Below are 13,771 nucleotides of genomic sequence, written 5' to 3' on the forward strand. Positions count from 1 at the left end.
GCTTTTTTTTTTTTTTTTTTTCTCTAGGACAGCCTGACCTCAAGCTTGTAATCCTCCTCCCCCAAGTGCTAGAATTAAAGGTGTATACAACCAGGCTTGGTGATTTTTGCTTTATTAACTTGGGATTTTTTTCTTAAATGGGTTCTTGCTATGTACCCCAAGATGATCTTGAACTCTCATTGTGCTGCCTCAGTCTCCCAAGCTTCATCTTGCCTGGCTACTAATTTGGAGTTAAAGTAGAAATTCATGCAGGTGTTCATCACCCTGCCTCCCCCCGACCCTTAAACTTTAGTAAAACGTTGTATAGCAGATTGGTAGAGTGTATGATTAAATACAAGGATGCTTTTTTTTTTTTTGTTGGTTGTGGGGTCTGAACTCTAGGAATGGGCACTGTCCCTCAGCTCTTCAGCTCAAGGCTAGTGCTCTACCACTCGAGCCATAGCACCACTTCCGGCTTTTTCTGCTTATGGGGTGCTAAAGAATTGAACCCAGGGCCTCATGCATGCAAGGCAAGCACTCTACTACTGAGCCACCTTCCCAGCCCTAGATGCTGGGTTTAACCCCTAAAGCCCACAAAAACACAAAAGGTTTTCTGGAGGAATGAGTATGCTATCAAATACTGAGCCACACATTCACCCCAGTTTTTTGGCTATTTTGGAGATGCTGTCTAAGGGACTTTTCTGCCTGGGCTGGCTCTGAACCTCAGTCCTTTGGATCTTGAAGAACTACCACCACAGGCATTAGCTACTGGTACCTGCTTCTTTATCAGACTGTTGCATGCTTATCAGTGCGTAGTATTCCCTAAACACTTTATTGTAGTACTTTACAAGAGAGTGGTTGGTTCTTTAGCTTAGTGCACGATTTGTACTGAGTCACAGCCGAATGCCTTGTGAACATAGAGAAGTGGCATGCTGTTCTAAGGCCAGATACCAGAGCACACAGATACAGGGTCTCAACATAGGATGAGACTGTGTGGGAACACTCATTACTGGGCACTTTCATGATTACTGAATTTAAGAAACCTCATTTCCAGTCTGAGTTTTTCTGTATTCTTAGGAGAATGAGACTAGGTGATCACTATCCAAATGAAAGTGAAAATATCCTTTTTTTCCATGCCTCATACTCCACATTATACATATGCACAGGACTCCAGAAATCCATGAAAACTGGATATGACTCCATTTTTAGGTCAGTGCTTAGGTATATTAACTGCTGATGTATTCTGTTCAGCAATCACTGGGATGGGAAATGATAAGAAATCACAGATGGGTAAGGCACAAGATGAAACTTCTATGAAATAGAGATGAAATCAGAATTTTCAAAACCCTCTTTTATTTAGAGTAATAATTAAACCATCCACATGCAAGTTCTCTGCTTTCCACCACCTAGTGTGTGCATTTATTTCTGGGATCATGTAGTTCAATTTACCTTAGTGAACATAAGAAAGGAATAGGCTGGACTCAAATGGGAGAGCCCTTGCCCAGGGAACTTAACCGTAGGTTCAATCCTCAGTATTGAAAAAAAGGGAACAAACCAAGCTCTGGAAAAGACAGGTTATCACATTGCTCGAGCTGGAATCCAACAGAAACATACAAGTGAAGCACAAGTGAATACTCAGAAGGAAAGAGAGCTGTTCTTCATTTTTCTTAAAGCAAGTTAGTTTGAAACAGTGAATAAGTGGTCACCTTAAGTCAAATGAAGCTCTAAGGCAGTTAGCCTAAGAAAGATTTTCTAATACATTACCTGGAACAAATTTATGATAACCCCCCCAAAATTTAGTATGCATGGTGCCATTTATATTTACTTCCTCTTTCCTTTCTTTAGACAAACATGAAATAAATGCAGGTGAAGGAGATGAACCACAACTGGAAGTCAGTTTAGGAGCCCTGACTTTAGCCAACACCAAACAATCTAAAAAATTATGCTGTTTAATGTAAATCTACAATAAAGTTTTTGGTACTGTTTTTCAAGTAGGCTCAACTAACAGTTAAAATGCTAGTCTTTGAAAAACAAACATGCTAAGAAGTAATAACCTTTTCAAAACCGATAAAGCAGCATATTTTATTTAGCTATGGTCATGGAGACTATCCCTATTGCCCACAAAGTCTTCTCGATATGTTGCTATATCATGGCATAAAAGGACCCAAAAGTGCCATTAGACACAAGGACCACAGGTTTTGATTGTGAACCATGATACCAAATGTCTGAATGAGAATACTGATATGGATGGTCAGATGAAAGATACCAAAATGTCAGACAGCCCATCGACTGCTGTTGCCATGAGATTCAACAGTCAACATCAGTCTGATAAGCTACCCGACAAGGTGGTACAGCCATGGAGATGTCACGACGGTAGGCAAAACAAGCAGACATTCAGGAAAGATTTGAATAACCAAACCAAGCATTTCTGGCTTGTTGAAATTTATCTCCAATTCGATTCTACTTTGACACAATGTCAGTATAAATTTTCCTAAAGGAAAAAAAAGTAAAGTCATTTATTTCCCTAAACAAAATGGATAGAAAAAAAATCTCAAAGAAAAAAAAAAGTGTTAAAATTGGAGTACAAATTTGCTAAAATTAACAGATTAGAGAAGGTGTAGTGTTTTTTAAAAAAAATGAGTAACTTTTCTCAAGTGTCCTGTGATTTGTACATTAGCATTTTTCTTTTCTTTCCTGGGTTTTACAAACCATCAAATCCTCAGACTAGGCCAACGTTAGAGGTGTCATTTAGCAATGTGTAGTAGTCCAGTTCGAGCATAACAAGATAACTGGGTGTTGGCTCTTTCATGCAAATAAATAAAGCTTAAGAAATCCCGGTAATAGTTGGATTTGGCAAGGTTGTCCCTCAGTTGATATAAGCTAAAAGGGGAAAAAAGATGATATCGCTCAAGAAAACAAACACAATTTTGGAATGATCAAAGATGTCTTTATAAAGTTTTTTTTCATGACTTCATTCTAAATATACAGAATAAAAAATGGTGTACTCACTTGTGAGACACCAAACAGATTTTCCTTATACTGTTTTAAAATTTAAAGATTAATCTCCCAGAGGGTGTGTAATGCATCATAAAATGGCCTTTTTTTTTCAAGGGTGGGCAAGGAAAGTTTGGGTAGGATGGTATATTAAATTGTACCATGATAGGCATGCAAGACTGATATCCAATCTATATATAATTTATATACATTTTGATGACTTAGAAAAAAACAAACCAGAGACAAGCCTAAAAAGCTTGACATATTTAACATAGTATTCTCCAATTGTACCAAGTAGACCTTTTGAAAGTAATACAGAAGGCCAGTTTCTGTTAACTTTGTGGCTGAACATCACATTCACCCTAATAAAAAAAAAAATGTGGATTGAATTGAGGGTCGATACCTTACCTTAACACATAAAGGAAAAGTATGTCAGTGCAAAATATGAACTTAAAACTGCTTTCAGGAAAAATGTTTTTAAAATTGATACAGGTTGGAAAAGAGAATTTTTCTTCCTGGTTATGGGTCCTCCCATAACCTATTCATCCTAATTTCTGCAGTTAAAAGCCTTCTCTGCTTATTTCGTTTTCTCCTCTGAGTTCAACCGCTGTTGGATTCGTTTGGCATAACTTTGTGCCATTGAGTTAATGATAGACAGGATAAAGTAACACACCATCACCACGACCAACTTCTCAAACATCCAGGATAACCAGTTTTCTCCCTGCAGGAAAAGCAAAAAGCAAACAATTCAAATGAAAAGGCTTCATTTGTTCAGCAGTAAGTAGGGGACCATTTACTACAGTTTAAGGAAAGTAACAAAAATAATAGAACTTGAAACTTGTAACCTAAAAACCTAGGCTAAGGCCAGCATTTTTATATACTTTTATATACAAGACTTCACTTTGTTGGGCAAACAGTAGATATGATTCACAGTTTGGTGAGAAATGCAAATGTGAGTTCATCTTTTGTCTTTTACTATGATCCAAGAGTAGTTATGAGCAAAGTAGTTATGTTGCAAAGCAGTTGTTAGGACAGTTAAACAGTTTTGTTTCAGTATTGGGAGTTAAGATATAACTAAGTTGTTTATGGACAAGTGAGGGCAGCAAAGTGCCTAGTGAAGAGTGCTAAGGCCATTAAAAAGCAACTGCTTCCTTCAAGTTTCCCATTTCAGGCATTTGCTTACTTCCTCCAGTCACAGAACTGTTTATAAAAAAGCATTCTTGGTTAAAGTTAAAGTCTTAAAGTTCAACTTTATAAGAGGAGCCTTGATTTATCTGAAAACAAACTGAAATGATTATTTTCTCACAAGTGAAATAAAAAACAGAATAGGCAGATATTTAAGTTACCAAGTATTTTGTTATTTAAACATTCCAAATTTTAACATTTTAATTTAATCAGGCAGAGACGTGTATCTGATAAATCAGTTAAGATCAAGGCAATAATTCATTTCACATAACAGAATGGAACTGTTCTGCCTCTACTGTTGTTTTTGGAAGATACTCAGAAAAGTAATTAACTTTCTCTCTCTCTTTTTTTTTTGGTATGGATTAAAACAGATTTCCCAGTAGAGAGTTAAGTGCATTCAGGATGCCACAACATCTGTTAAGAAACAGCCAAGCAAACTTCACTCTATCTGCCTAAAAATGTGAGAGCCAAGAACCTAATTTCAATCTGGGACTGCCTAGGGGGAGAAGAACTCAAGAGTAAATTCTCACCTGTGGGGTGCCCACATCTCTTTTGTGGTGAAGCTTCTGGCGCTGAGCCTCCAGGTATTCCTGGAATGGCTTCTGCAGAGAAGGACCGATGCCCGGGACAGCACTGGAGGCAGGGCACAGTAGCCCCAGGGAAGAAAGGCAGGAGAGATAGATATTAAAGAAAACCCACTTACCACCTGGACTCAAAAAAGCAGAAACTGGATTAAAAAAAGAGGAACAAAATATATAAAATAATCCTTGTCAAAATCCCATGAACTCTTTAGTAGATGAAAAATGCTTCATTTAAACAGCTCCTTAAAGTAAGAAAACCTCTGACATCTGAGAGGAACTAAAAGCTGCAGTTAGAAGCCACTTCTGAAGCACAAGTGCTCAAGAGTGAAGCCAACAGAGCCTTCAGAGCACACTTGGGGCTGCACAAAGAATAAAATGAATGACTTCTCAGAAGTCTCACATTTATCACCACCAGTTCCTGTAAGAACTGGTTTGAACCGATTAATAAGGAAATGACTTATGGTTGTGTCATCCCTAGTTAAAAAAGAAACTGCCCGCCCTCTCTCCAACTCGTCCCATCTTCTCAGAGGGGGAGGTGCTTTCTCAATCTAAGTCCTTATTAGGACAATCTGTGCGTCATCCTTATCCAAAAAGAATGCATTAGCAAATTTGGGAGGCACCTCCCCCTAGTCAGAAGTCAGTGATTAACAAAGGAACAAAGAGGAACTATGGACCTTGAATCATTTCGTGGTTTATGGTAGATGGTTTGCACTGGAACTCCTGTACATTACTAAACAACTTGTTCTGAGATGACCTGGACAGAGATCTTTGATAAGAGCTGTACTTGGAGCTCTCTCACCCAGCATATGTGGGGGCAGTGCAGTTAAACCGGTTGGGCAACTGCAGCTATCAGGCACCTGTTATAGATATATTGCAGCCATTTTATAAAAGAGGTAACTAAGGACAACCTAGAAAATCAAATCTTTATTTTCTCATTTGTCACACTATGGCAAAAAGGCAAGTAAGTCCAATCTCTTCCCTTGGGCCAGAAGTGCCTAATGCTTTCCCTAAAGGTATACTGAATCAATTTAAGTTGATTTTTTCCTAGGACAAGTAGGCTCCAGCTTTTGAATCTGGATTTTTACAAAGCAGAGGAATAAAAGAGAAAAAAAAAACTTAGCAATGTCCCTGAGCCTCTCGGTGCTGCTCAAGGCTAGCACTTTAGCACCTGAGCTACAGGGCCACTTCCAGCTTGTTCTGTGTATATGGGATGAAGGAATCAAACCCAGGACTTCATGCTTGCTAGGCAAGCACTCTACCACTCAGTCCCATTCCCAGTCCTTTGCTTTGATCTTCCACCACCAGATACATTAAGGAGACCCTAGTTGGTATTCATGCTATGGAATAAAACCCAAAGTAGTGCGAAAAATAGCTTCTGCACACAAAGAACTTCATTATGGGAATTCAAAATCTCCCCCCCCACCTCAATCTGTGAACAAAGGAATGTACAATTCAAGATTAACTATTGGTACAGAAAATAAACATTAAAAGAACTGGAAGGAGAAAGGACAGATCAGTGTGAGATGAAATGCTCTAAAATGTACTTTAATGAGAACTTGTAGGATGTGCAAAAACGCGTGAGGAGAAATAAAGGAAAGGGGAAGCAGTGAGGATGATACCAGGAGACCTAGAACAGACACAAAGACAGAGAAGGGTAGTGAGGTCTCAATGACTCCTAAGTTGCTTTATGTTACTGGCACACCAGAGCTGTGTCTGAACTGTGTTACTGTTTACCAGTAATGACTCTAACTACAAAGGAGCAACAACAGGAAGTTTTCTCAGAAGAGAGATTTTCCTTAGCAGTTAAAGTAACTTTAAAAAAACATGTAATACAGATAGAAATGCCAGTAGATCATATATTTACATTAGCAATAAATGAGTATAAAATAAATTACAGTAACATACATGCTCCGAAAGATCCAGTTTAAAAAAGATTCAGTATCCAAAGTAAGACTGTTTCTGTTGGGGGCAGCTATCCAGAGGAGAGATGGTAAATGGAGAAGATGATTATGGTTGAAGTATTTGTACAATGGTTGAAGCATATGTGCAAACAGAACAATGAAACCTATAGGAATTGTTTTACGAAGAAAGGGGGTAGAGGACAGGGGAAAGTGGTAGAGGGGGTGAAGTTGATGGGTACTTTGTATGCATGTATGGAAATGTAATGAAAGTTCTTACTGCAACTAATGTACGCTAATAAAGAATTTTAATAAAAAGCTTTCCATTAGTCAATTTACTCAACCTTATCTAATACTCTGTCATCATTTTAAATTACCAAGGATGCCAAAGTTATCCTTAAGGGATGGTCATTAAGGGAAGGAACAAAGACCTAAATATTAGAAAAATTTTAATTTTTCTTGAGGGAATGAAGAAGAATCAGACAACACTTATTGTAGATTTTAACTAAAACTATCAAAAGAAAAAAATTGAACTCATCTACTTTCTCCTTACTAGAAACATTTTTCTTTTTCTTTTTTTGGGTAGTGGGGCTTGAACTCTGGTTCAGCTCTTCAGCTCAAGACTAGCGCTCTAACACTTGAGCCACTTCTAGCCTTTTCTGTTTATGTGGTACTGAGGAATCAAACCCAGGGTTTCATTTCATGCATACAAGGCAGGTACTCTACTACTGAGCCACCTTCCCAGCTCCAACATTTTTTTCTTTTTTTATGCCTGTACTGGGGCTTGAACCCAAGGACTTGCACTTTTGCTTGGCTTTTCCCCTCAAAGCTGGTATTATACCACTTGAGCCCCATATTTTTTTGCTAGTTAATTGGGAGTCTCTTTGATTTGTCTGCCTGGGCTGGCTTTGAACCACCTCCATCCTTAGATCTCAGACTCCTGGTTAGCTAGGATTACAGAGTTCCCATCATTGTTAGAGGTTTGTTTTATTCTGTTTTTCCCAGTCCTAGGGCTTGAACTCAGGGCCTGGGCACTGTCCCAGGCTCAAAGCTAGCACTCTACCACTTTAATCATAGCACCACTTCCGACTTTTTCTGTTTATGTTGTACTGAGGAATCGAACCTAGGCTTCATGCATACTAGGCAAGCATTCTAGCAGTAAACTGCATTCTACCACTAAACCACTTTCTCAGCCCTGTTAGAGATTTTTCTTTTTATTTTTTTTTTGGGTCCGGTCGTGGGGCCTGAACTCTGGGCCTGGGCGCTGCCCCTCAGCTCTTCAGCTCAAGGCTAGCGCTCTACCACTTGAGCCACAGCACCACTTCCGGCTTTTTTTTTCTTTTTGCCTATGTGGTGCTGAGGAATGGAACCCAGGGCCTCATGCATTGCAAGGCAAGCGCTCTACCACTGAGCCACCTTCCCAGCCCCTAGAGATTTTTAAAAAGAGACAAAGTTTTTTAAAAAAAAAAAGTTCAGGAAAACAAACAAAAATTGTTAAAAAAAAGGAAAGCTCCAACAAAACTCTAGATCTACTCAAAATCAGTTTCCTTCTGGGTGCTGGTAGCTCACACCTATAAGCCTAGCTACTCAGAAGGCTAAAATCAGAGGATTGTGGTTCAAAGCCAGTCTGGGCAGGAAAGTCTGTGAGACTCTTTTCCAATTAACCACCAAAAAGCCAGAAGTGGAGCAGAAAGAGTACCCAGGCCCAGAGCTGAGGCCTAAGGACTGGCACCAAGGAAAGAAAAGAAAAGAAAACCAGTCTCACAGGCATGAAAAGAAACTGTACATGGGAAACAAAGACAAACTTCTTGGCAAATTTAGTTACTGTTAAAAATCCACTCAAAGGAATATTGGACAGAAGTATGTCAAGAAGCCTGACTGATTTGCAAACAAAATTTATGGTTTCCTATACTTCTCAGTTTTTTTTTTTTTTTTTTTTTTTTTCCTTTCTTGGATGTCCCTGAGCTTTTGTGCTCCAGGCTAGCACTCTATCACTTAAAGCACAGCTCCAATTTCTTCTACATTTTTTTTTTTTTGGCTTGGGTGCTGTCCTTGCGCTCTTTGGCTCAAGGTGAGCGCTCTACCACTTGAGCCACAGCACCACTTCTAGTTTTCTAGTGGTTTGTTGGAGATAAGAGTCTCATGGACTTTCCTGCCCTAGCTGGCTTTGTTTTTTGTTTTTTTTTAGGTCCGGTCATGGGGCCTGAACTCTGGGCCTGGGTGCTGTCCCTCAGCTCTTCAGCTCAAGGCTAGCATTCTACCACTTGAGCCACAGCGCCACTTCCGGCTTTTTTCTTTTTGCTTATGTGGTGCTGAGGAATCGAATCCGTGGTCTCAGGCATGCAAGGCAAGCGCTCTACCACTGAGCCACCTTCCCAGCCCCCGAGCTGACAGGTATGAGCCTCTGGCACTGGGCTACAGTTTTTTTTTTTTTTTGGGTCCGGTCATGGGGCTTGAACTCTGGGCCTGGGCGCTGTCCCTCAGCTCTTCAGCTCAAGGCTAGCGCTCTACCACTTGAGCCACAGCGCCACTTCCGGCTTTTTTCTTTTTGCTTATGTGGTGCTGAGGAATCGAACCCAGGGCCTCATGCATGCAAGGCAAGCGCTCTACCACTGAGCCACCTTCCCAGCCCTAGAGTTTTGTTTTTTTTTAAAAATACATACACTATTGTGCTTTTGGAAATCACTTATCTGAATAAAATTTGTATTTTAAACTTTCTTATTTCCTCATAAAGGTTTGCATTACTTTCTGTTCTCATAGCCAGAAAATCTTCACCAGGAAGCAAGACAATTGGCAGAGGTTGTATACAGAGTGGGTGGAGTGATTATTCCTGTTTTTCACAATGGTAAATTCTCCTTTGTTGGTTAATACAGTGCACACACCCATTCCAAGCATGCTAGAATCCATGGTTCATTATTATTCCTGTTTGTCAAGGGACTCCTTTCAATTGTGTCTCAAGCAGGTTGGTTCACCACATATTAAAAACATATTTGAATTTCTGCTCTGTCACAGAGCCATTAAATTCAGTCTTGCTATCTGAAGATACTTGCCATGATTATTTGTATTTTTCCAGTCAGGTAGGTTTTTTTCTTCTTTAAGCAAAAAGAAAAAAGCCGGAAGTAGCACTGTGGCTCAAGAGGTAGAGCGCTAGCCTTGAGCTGAAGAGCTGAGGGACAGTGCCCAGGCCCAGAGTTCAAACCCGTGACAAAAAGAAAAGTACAAAACAAAATATACTGATTTGTCTTGTCTGGTCTTGTCTATACTGAGGCATACTTAAAGGATAAGCAGTAGAAATACCAATGATTACTATGGAGGTATTGATAAAGTAATATTTTTATTTAACTCAGGTTTTGCTCCTTTCTCCACTGTTCTTTTAGGGAACTTAACACTAATGTGAGCATGTAAGTTACATTCACTTTCCTAAAAATCAGATCACTAAAAGCTTTAAATGGGGCTGGGAAGGTGGCTCAGTGGTAGAGCGCTTGCCTTGCATGCATGAGGCCCTGGGTTCCATTCCTCAGCACCACATAAGCAAAAAGAAAAAAGCCGGAAGTGGTGCTGTGGCTCAAGTGGTAGAGCGCTGGCCTTGAGCTGAAGAGCTGAGGGACAGCACCCAGGCCCATAGTTCAGCCCCCATGACAAAAAAAAAAAAAAAAAAAAGAAAGCTGAAGATTAAGTGCTCCAGGCCAGTCTGGGATACATTGTGAGATTCTGTCTCAAAACAAAACAAGGAAATCATTTTTTTTTAAAGTGCTGGTTATAGAACCCAGAGTCTTGTATATGCTAGGAATATCACCACTGAGTGATATTCCTAGCCCTAAAATATCTTTTAAGGCTTAGATAGCAGGACAAATAAACATAAGACTGTTAGGCAAGATACCTAAAAAAAGAGAAAAAGGAGAGAGAGTTTCTGCAAAATGTAAGCTGTATATTTCCTTTTTTCTCCTCTTTCTAATAAAGGACTATAGAGAAAGAGCCTTTTATAAGTGTGTGTATGCATGTATGCAAGTAACAGACTTTGAACTCAGGGCTTCAAGATCTTAGTTGGCTTGGCTTTTTTGCTTTATCACATGAGCCATGCCTCTAGTCCAGCATTTTGCTGGTTAATTGGAGGGAGAACCTCCTTACAGCCTTTTCTGTCCTGGCTGGCTTCAAACTGCAATCTTCTAGGCCTCAGCATATTGAATAGCTAGGACTATAGTAGAAAGCCACCCATGCCCTGCTTAGAAAGAGACTTTTCAGTCTAGATAGGGCAAAACCTCAATAGACAGAAACCCTACGCCAGCTTTTAATTAAAAGATGTATCAAAGCTTTAAGAATTAAACAAGGGCTAATGGGTGTAAATCACTAAATCAGTTTATCCTCTGGTACCAGAGAATTCTTCTGAGATTTGACTTAGGAGCATAATAGGGGTAGAGCCCTAAATAAAAAAAGGTCAAAACAAAACAAAAAAATGTTCCTCTTCCTCTTCCTGTTTTTTTTTTTTAATTTTAATTTTTTTTTTCCTCTTTCAGATGATGGATCTCAGGATTGCCTAGAACTCTTGATCCTCCTGGCCCAGCTTTCTGAATGACAGTCTTACAGACATGTATCACCATGCTAGTAAAACAGTTCTCTTCAAACTGAAGCTAACAGACTCTTCTGAAGAGAATGATAAGTAGGACCTATTTTTAGGTCCAACTATCATTACAAGCTGTTGGCTTTTTTTTTTCCTATACAAAAAAAAAAAAAAAGAAGCCAGGCGCCAGTGGCTCATGCCTGTAATCCTAGCTACTCAGGAGGCTGAGATCTGAAGATCACAGTTCAAAGCCAGCCCAGGCAGGAAAAGTCGGTGAGACTCTTATCTCCAATAAACGACCAGAAAACCAGAAGTGGAACTATGGCAAGTGGTAGCGTACTTTCCTTGAGCTGAAAAGCTGAGGGACAGCACCCAGGCCCAGAGTTCAAGCCCCATGTCCAACAAAGAAAAAAAAAAAAGGCAATCCCCTTTCTTGCTAAAAAAGCTTTGCAAATAAACCTGTTTTTAGAAATGTGTCCATTTAGTCATCACAGGGTTAAATTTTTCTCCCCACTCCCCAGGCAGTGATCTAAATAGGCTTAACGGTTAGTATTTTAATGAGTTGTCATTTCCTGTCTGATAAAGGTTCTCACAGTATTTAGCCACCAGTTTCCTTGGGGACCAACCAATTCTACAGCTCTGTTCATAGTGACTCAGAATGGATCTCTGACTCTAGGCCTGATTCAACTCTGACAGATGGCCCGCTACATGAAACTGTCTTCCTGAGGAGACTGCTCAGAAAAGGTGGCAGCTTATCCTGGGCTCTTTCTGAAGATTCTAATGGCCATTTCTTGCTGACTCTCAGTATTTATAGCAGTCCTGATCTCAGAGTTAAAAAGAAAAAAAAAAAAGGGACATACACATTTTTTTTCATTCAGTACTAGAAACTGAATCAAGAGCCTTGAGCATGCCATTAAACAAGCACTCTACCCTCAGTCATACCCAGCTCTGAAAATTTATGATTCATCTGGTAAAAATAAGGTCTAGTAATTTTGTGTGATTAGAATGCAAGTATTTTATATTTATCACTTAACTGGATACAGAATGGAATCTCTGAAGCTGATACTGGAAGAGAAAACTGGTTATTGGATTTTATATGTGGTAGCCTGCCCAAATCAAGTTCCTTTATAGTTAGGATCTTGGAAAGCATCTCAATATAAAACAAAATTCAGGATAAAAATTATGTATTGCATGGAAAAATCTAGTGTTTCCTCACATATACATGTTTAGAATAAATCTCTGGCTAACATTAAGTTCGTTGTGATTCAATCTAAGGACCTGGGATTAAAACATCTTGAATTCCATTTATATCTGTGCCCCTTTCATACTTTAAACCTTTTATGTACTCATTTAGTTCATTGTAAACTGAGTGGCATACAAACACAGGATAGCCTTTCTTAGCTACACAGAAGACCACTGCTTTCTCCAGAAACTTCAGGTATATGGTTTACTATTGCCTTACAACATATTTTGGTAACAAAAGAATTTGCAGGGGCTGGGAAGTTGGCTCAGTGGTAGAGTGCTTGCCTCCCATACATGAGGCCCTGGGTTCAATTCCTCAGCACCATATAAGAAGTGCTGGAAGTGGCTCAAGTGGCAGGACGCTAGCTTGAGCTGAAAAGCTGAGGGACAGAGCCCAGGCCCAGGGTTCAGCCCCCATGATAGACAAAAAAAAAAAAAAAAAAAAAAAGAATTTGCAGCTGGGCGCTGGTGGCTCTTGCCTGTAATCCTAACTACTCAGGAGGCTGAGATCTGAGGATCATGGTTCAAAGCCAGCCCAGGCAGGAAAGTCTGTGAGACTCTTCTCTCAATTAACCACCAGTAAACTGGAAGTGGCACTATGGCTCAAATGGTAGAGCTTGTCGCCTTGAGCTGAAGAGCTCAGGGACGGCGCTCAGGCCCAGAGTTCAAGCCCCATGACAGACAAAGAATTTGCAATTGCCTTTGCTTTTGAACATTCAGAATTGCTTTCTTTTTCCTTCTTTGTGATATCTAAGATTGAACCCAAGGTCCTGCACACGCTAGGTAAGTAAGCACTCTACCACTATTTCTGGCCTTTTTTGCTGTTTATGTGGTACTGAGGAATTGAACCCAGGGCTTCATATATGCCAGGAAGCACTCTACCACTAAGCTACATTCCCAGACCAATATGGTATCACTGAAAAGCAGCTCCATAACACAAAACCTCATTTCACAATGCAGACTTGGGCAATAGAAGACAAGCAGACATTTGTGTTAATTAAGGAGCCTAAAGTTATAAGAGTGTAAACTGCTCAGCTGCCCAAAAAGACTCTGTTAAATAAAGTCAGTTGAGGGTTCTGGTGGCTGTAATCCTAGCTACTCAGGAGATATGAAGATTGTGGTTTGAAGCCAGCAGGAGCAGGAAAGTCTGTGAAACTCTTACCTCCAATTAATCACAGAAAAAGTCGGAAGTAGTAGTACTGTAGCTCAAGTGGCAGAGTGCTAGTCTTGAGCAAAAGGGAACATAGTGACAGTGCCCAGAGTTCAAGGCCCAAGACGGGGGCGGGGGGGGAGGGTCAGTTGATTTCGCTTTCAGCAATTGACAGTCTCCTGGC

General features: G+C 40.0%; 1 protein-coding gene across 2 annotated transcripts in view; it reads right to left on the reverse strand.

Annotated features, from left to right (window-relative positions):
* Positions 1 to 1,309: 1,309 nt before the first annotated feature.
* The window catches only part of Vmp1 (vacuole membrane protein 1), a 104,895-nt gene continuing 92,433 nt past the window's right edge, over positions 1,310 to 13,771 (reverse strand). For both annotated transcript variants that reach the window (XM_042691770.1, XM_042691777.1), the window contains exons 11-12: positions 4,689 to 4,791; positions 1,310 to 3,694 (exon numbers count right to left, since the gene is read on the reverse strand). In XM_042691770.1, the coding sequence (XP_042547704.1) occupies positions 3,551 to 3,694; positions 4,689 to 4,791 (247 nt within the window). In that variant the 3' untranslated portion in view covers positions 1,310 to 3,550. The remainder of the gene's footprint in view (positions 3,695 to 4,688; positions 4,792 to 13,771) is intronic.

This window comes from Dipodomys spectabilis, unplaced genomic scaffold (genome assembly GCF_019054845.1).
Source record: "Dipodomys spectabilis isolate Male_0828 unplaced genomic scaffold, ASM1905484v1 ptg000004l, whole genome shotgun sequence".
Lineage (NCBI taxonomy): Eukaryota > Metazoa > Chordata > Mammalia > Rodentia > Heteromyidae > Dipodomys > Dipodomys spectabilis.